Here is a 6,811-nt window from a genome sequence, read left to right on the forward strand (position 1 = left end):
ACTTTTTAATCCTTAAACTACCCTTTTGCAACTGACTCAGTAGTGCTCTTTGTAAGGAGTGATTAATCCTGTCGTTTTGCTGAGCATAGTTTGTAGTTTGCAATATGTAGAAAAACTCTCCTTCTTGCGTATTTCTGATAACCTCTAGGCCATGCTGAGCAAACAAAACCTTTTATTGCTGTCCTTGTGACTCAGCAACAGCATTTCAAGGGTGAAATACCAAGCAGATTACCTGAAGGGGTAAACACTTTTTAAATGAAAAGAAAGTAACGTCTGAGACAAAGTTATTCAAAGCAGAAGTGAAGATAGATCCTTACTGATGTATTAAAAGCCAGATCCAACATTCACAAACATCAGATTTTCTGTGATTTCTGTGATTGTTATGTCAAGATACAGGGGTAGAAAGAGTTTTGCCCAACACAGTTATTTACAGTGTAGATATCTAGATTCCCATTGTGGTTCATAGAAAGAAGTAAGCTGTTCTTTGGCATAATTGGTCTCCTCCTAAAAAAAAGCATCTAAATTGACCTGTCAAGAAAACTAAAAATCCAGCACTTACAAATACAGTCTTGAGGAAACTGCTCAGAGATGTCTCCATCTCTGATGCCCAAATTTTGACGAGAATAGTCCCTTTCTTTGTGCAGAAACTGAATTTCCTGACTGGATCTACCTTCACAAGGACAATATTTTGGAAGTGGCCTACTCCTGCTGCTGTGGAGTCCATTCTCTTAACGTTATATAATCCTTCATAAAGTGATCATACTCCACTTTCTAACTAATTAGGGTTATGTCCTCACTATTCCAATCAAAAGATTGCTCCAATTCAAATCTGCTTCCCATTACTTACTGATATTCGTGGTCAGCTAATATACCAATATCTTGTTCTGGGCTTTTTTGCAAGGACGATCATTCCAATACACTAATCTCCTTTGCATACTTATAAACTTTATGTATTTACAGCCACAAGAACATGTGATACCACTGAACTATTGATCTGTTGTCATGTAATGTGTACTTTAATTTTCTGGGTTCAACTATGACACAGCCAGTTATGCCATTCCTTTCTCAAGGTTCTTCAGTTCTGCTGGAATCTTAATCTTTTGTGCTCTGTTTTGTTCTTGCCTATCACAGTGGTCCTCATACTTTTCTTAATTTGAAACTTGAGTTACTGGTAATGACATGAGATCTGACTCTAGTTTAAGCAGTTTTACACAAGCAAACTCAGCACAAACCAATATCCTTTCCTTTCTAGATAGTTTCTTACCTTTCTCACTCCTTTCCATTTTTCTTTCTAAATTGACAGTCCCAGGGACTATCACTTTTTTTTATCTAATCCTAAAGGAAGTTTTTAGAGGAAAGATATGTCTTGAAGCTTCATCCTCTTTAGAGGGACTTATCCAAATTCCAAAAATGTTTGTTTTGTTTTGTTTTGTTTTTATTGTTGTTGTTTTTGGTTTTTTAATCTATACGCTGTCCACAGAAGAACTGTCTAAATTAGTAGCATCATTGTCTCTTGCCCATATTTTAACTAAACTTTGTTATATACATATACCTGGTCTCTGACATCAATCTGCCATGGTCACCTTCAGATTTCCTGTAAAAAAAAAAAAAAGGAACAATAAAAAAAAGAAAGGGAAAATCACAACCAACACCAAAGGGTTCCCACTGAGACTATAATATTTTTGGACAGGATGGAAGCATGTCCTGGAACTGTTTAGTAATGGGAGATAGTGTTATACGTGTTTTGCTGAATCAGGACCTAATTAAGAATAGCGCAGATGCAATTAACACTACAGACCTGGCTGTGTAACCTGGACATTCTTGTCAGCTGGCCTTCAGTAGGACACCCAACACACCCAGATATTGAAAATGAGGTCAAACAAGCTTTACTAAATGAAGCAGATCTTAGTGTACCAATTTTATAGAATCTTGTGGACACACAGGCTCCAGCTTTTCCTGGTGTCAAATGACAGCCTCAGCTGCTAATGCCCTAAGGAATATGACTTAAGTGGATCCATATCCATAGGGACATATGAGTGCCTGAGCCTCGAGGCTTATGCCAGGAGATTTCTAACCCGAAATTTCTTCTAGATAGCAAGGATCAGCAACCCTGCAAACAGCACCTTGGCAAAAAAATAATTTAGCAGTTCTTTAAAATACAGAGTTTTGTGAGTGGGTCTTAGGGCTCAGCCTTACTGGTTTGGCCAAGGCATAGACACACATCAGCTTGAGAAGGAAGTTTGCCCAAGGAAACACATTGGTGTCAAACTTAGCACAGTAGCACTTGGAAGATGGAAGATGTGAAAGGGATAATACAGGACGTTACCAAGGATGACTTGAAAATCAGGGTAAGTACTTCTGAGAGAAATATCTAAGTGAGGATTTTTGACACTTATTTTCAAAGTTAAATTAAGCTGTACCTACTTGAACTGGGAAATTTCACATCTCTCAAATTTGTATTTCAGATCACTTTCTTGTAAGATATTTTGTATCTATATGAAAAAGAGAAATCTTGAACAATACAGGAATTAAAACCACACAAATTCTCACACTACAATCATGGTTTTAGTATGAAATAACTTTTTGTAGAGTACACAAGCAAGGCATTTCTTTGATGATTCACTGATTTTGACAAACAAGGAATATATTGAGTTCTGACCAGGCTTAGGACCTGAAATATCTCTTTTTTTTGGAAAGAAAAAGCCATAAACAGCAGTTAATGTTAGGGAATTAATGTACCTATAAATACTCTTGAATTAACCACAGGTTCATAGGTTCTTACCAATTTTTCAACATCAAAGGCAAGGACTTTGAAATCAGCTGATGAACTGTTTTGCAAGGCAGGAGTGAAAGATGTGCCAGAGACTATTTTAAATATTCCCATATAGCCATGAGTATTCACATCTGCTTCAGCTAGATAATTAAAAATAAAGGTGTTTTAATCATATAGAAAGAAATGAAAAATACTGCATTAGATTTCATTCCATACAGATCATCAATACAATAACTTCTAGATTTTTGTTTTGCTTTGCAATCGGAGTCATTCTGCCTAGTCCTGAGTTTAAAGAAAAAAATAGACTTTTTTGATGTTTACAATAGTTACAACTGTAATAATACTTTTATGAATACTATTTGCCCTTTGTTCTCACTACTTTCAATTTTGTTTTAGGTGCTGTTTTCCAGGAACACTGTGAGTAGATAAAGGATACAATATGGGCATACAAAGGATATGCCCAATTATGTCTAACACGGGGGACAGAGATACATGGGAAGGCAAATAGTGAATTATGAGTTTTTCATATGTTCCGGATTAAAAATATTATGAATTATTGCCTCACACTTTCTGTATTTGTGCTATGCCCTTTTTCTTATCTGTAAGCTGGTTTTGATGATGGCACTGGAAACATCCAGAATAGTTAAGCTATTTTTGACCTGACCTTTTTCACCAATACATGAATGAAATTCTGGGAGAATTTATAAAGAAATTAGATAATTGGTCATTGCTGCAAATTTAATCTTGATTTAATATGCTACAGGACATGAGGTATACATAAAATAATTCATTATGCATTCAAAACTTATTTCTTCACTGTGTAACACACTGGAAATTCTCAGAAAATAGCTGAATTAAAGTTGAATGATAGGAAATGCCTTTTGCTTACCAGTTGGAGTAGCAGTGGTATTTTAGGCTGTGTTTGAAGGCATTAACACAAAAACAAGTTTTAAGACAAAAGCAGATGTCAGGAACTGAAATATTATGGTTCATGGCTTAAACATTGCTATGAGGGAGTTTTGCCCATTATGGCAAAACTGCCTAAAGAAGCTGTGACCACAGGAGCCCACCCCTCCTTGAAGATGCCTGACTGGAACTTTGGACTGTGAGCTAAACCATCTAAGGAAACCTGAGATAAATGTGACACTATTTTTCAATCATCTCAAGCCTAGGAAAAAGGTCTAGGAAAAGGCTGAGGGAGAAGAACTCATCCACCAGAAAGCCAAACCCAGCAGCTGTGCTGAGAATCATCACTGGCTGGGTTTGGGGTGGGGGAGACCACAGCCCAGAGAGGCCAGGTTTGCACAGACTCCCCCACAACCAAGGTGGGGAGAGGAGGAGGTTTCAGATGTGTGATGTAACCTCTGGTCGGAGGCACTGAACACCCATCCTCCCTTACACAAACTGGCCCAGCTGTGGAACTGCCAACCCCACAGGCCACAGCCAGGGAACATTCTTGTGAGAGGCAGCTGAGGGGGTGTCATAATCCATCAAAGACTCCCCCAAAGCACTCCCCATACCCATTCCTGAGGCCTTGCACCAGAGTACTGCGTGCGATGCCAAGTGATGCAATGGATCCAGAGTCTTGCAAGAGACTATGTCAAACTTGTCCCCCTCGTGGGGGAGGTACCTGGGCATTCCCACCTGGCCCAAATGTATATTAATCCATTGGATTCTGTGTTTTTCAGGAAACCCTCACCACCAAGAAGAAGAAGAGAATCAACAGGATGCCACTGGGATCCACAGAGTCGTGATATTTTCTACTTAATTTGTCTCCGCCTTACTCTTCCTGCCCCAATGCTCTCTTTCTTATTTCTTCCTTTCTCTCTCTCTCTCTCTCACTCTCCTGCTGTTAAATAAAATCCATACTATTGACTTTGGCATATGGTCTCATTTGCACCTTAATTTGGGCAGAGGTATTTCTAATACTTTTAATAATTGAATCATAACAGCAGATAAGCAATAAATACTACAATGAACAGCTTATGATGGAAGGCACCGCATAGTGACACCAATTTAATATCAACTGGTAATAGCAGACTGATTTGAGCTTCTTTGAAGGCCATTTGTCCTTAAAACAATTGCAAATCGGTTTAAAAAATATTTCTAAATATCAAAGGCCTTTTTAAAGTATATATCAACTATAATTTAAAAAATGGTTTTTAATTATATTTGTACATGGACAATATCTTGCCTATGTATCTTCTAAAAACAAAGTCATTAAGTTAAAGCCTTTCTCTAGATTCAGTAACACACCCTTTTATTTTACTGGAGTGTGATAGCATTCTGGTAAGAAGGTAAGAAATCAGTAGGTGGTGCAGTTTTTAAAATCTGGAAGTAAAAACCATGGCAACTGAAGGAACAAACATGATATTCTGACAAAACGGTTTTGGTTGGTTGGTTTTTTTTTACATAAGTCTAGTGTAGTCTTCATGAGGTTCAGAATGAAATAGTATGGAGTTTTCATTAATGAAAGCAGCAAAATCATCAGTGTAGCAGAACAATTTTTCTGCTAAAATAATCAACTTGAGATGCTCCAATAGCTCCATATCCTTTATGTGTTTTGGAGCCCTTAACTGGAGGCAGTCCTCCAGGTGTGGCCTTTCCATTTAACTTATATCCACAAGATTTCTTAACCAAAATTTCAGTCTCATTTGAAAATTATGCAACATTGATATTTTAATTTAGTTTGCTTTCAGTATCAGTAACTTCTTCCCTCACGTTCTGAGCATTGGACAAGGACTAAGAATGGCTTTACCTGAGCTTTACATGGGGCTGGCAGCTGACTGGGGCTGGATCTGTCTCACACCAATAAATTACTTTAAAATATTTTTTAAATAAAAAATTAATAGATTCCAAGAGATGGGCCCCACAAATTCCAGTGGCTTATCAGCCTTTCAGGATTTGTCTTCTGAGTCAAACCTCATACAAGGAGAAAAAGGCAAAATTTCTCAGTTTTCCATATTACCTTCTCTAGTTGATGAATATGGTGGAATAACCAAAGCTTTATAGCTTGGATTGCATCTCAAGGACCTTTCCCAAAGCCTAAACCATGAAAATTATTTTATATGGCTTCAGAGCATGATTCCAATGCTTTGTTTTTCCCCTATTTTTTTCACATCAATTTTCAGGGGAGGAAAAAACTCACACATAACAAACCCTAAAAAAACACCACTTCCCCTGCCCCCAGCGTTAAAAGCATAGCATAAAATAAGAAATACAACTAACAATTATAGCAGCACTGGCTTCAAAGTCTGAAGAACTCCTAAAGGTCTGTAGCTAAAGGTTGGCTACTCACCTCGTTCCAACTCGTGGGTTGATAACCAAGAAAGTACAATCAGTCCAACACAAACACACACAAAAATTGCAAGCAGAGAAGCAAACAAAATCTCATAGATACTAAGAGGAACATATTTCTTATCAGATGATCTTTTCCGCTTCATTTCTGTCTCAAAAACTTGTGTGAATTAAGGACTGACAAAAGACGCAGCCTGAAAAGGAGGGTAATAATCCACACGGAGATATATATATATAGGAGATGCTTGTAAATTAATTACACCATAAAACTTCACTGACATAGGTTTTTACAACATTCTTGAACAGTCATATTCATGAACAGGATATGCAAATAAGAAGAAAAGAAATTCCCTCAGAAGGGAAACACTGAAGGTTATGTCTCAGATAAAGAACAAGCAAACCCACAGAAATGTAAGGTTAGTCACTGGATTTGCACTATTTCTTGTAATTTGATATTTTTAAGTGACGATATAAAATATTGCTGCCAAATTTATTGCTTAGAGAGTTTTCTTTTGCTAATTCCTCACAAGGGCAATTATGAAGACAACAGTGAAAGCTGTATCTTTCCTCATTCTACTTAAAAATTCCTTTAAAAATAATTTTATTTATAAAGGAAGTGCTGGGAAATGAATTGTTTAGTAATGTGCCATAGCTCAGCAACATGTTCAGCACTGAACAGTAATTCAGCACCACAAATTTAATCTGTGTAAGGCATGGTTCTTTGACCACAGAACTGGAGAA

At 37.2% G+C, this 6,811-nt stretch overlaps 1 protein-coding gene across 1 annotated transcript in view; it reads right to left on the reverse strand.

The window, feature by feature from the left end:
• TMPRSS15 (transmembrane serine protease 15) overlaps positions 1 to 6,216 on the reverse strand; it is a 51,119-nt gene extending 44,903 nt beyond the window's left edge. The window contains 4 exon segments of the mRNA XM_048295750.1: positions 1,553 to 1,594; positions 2,425 to 2,492; positions 2,783 to 2,913; positions 6,072 to 6,216. Coding sequence (XP_048151707.1) covers positions 1,553 to 1,594; positions 2,425 to 2,492; positions 2,783 to 2,913; positions 6,072 to 6,216 — 386 coding nt within the window.
• Positions 6,217 to 6,811: the final 595 nt, after the last annotated feature.

Source organism: Corvus hawaiiensis, chromosome 2, assembly GCF_020740725.1.
Source record: "Corvus hawaiiensis isolate bCorHaw1 chromosome 2, bCorHaw1.pri.cur, whole genome shotgun sequence".
NCBI classification, from domain to species: Eukaryota; Metazoa; Chordata; class Aves; order Passeriformes; family Corvidae; genus Corvus; species Corvus hawaiiensis.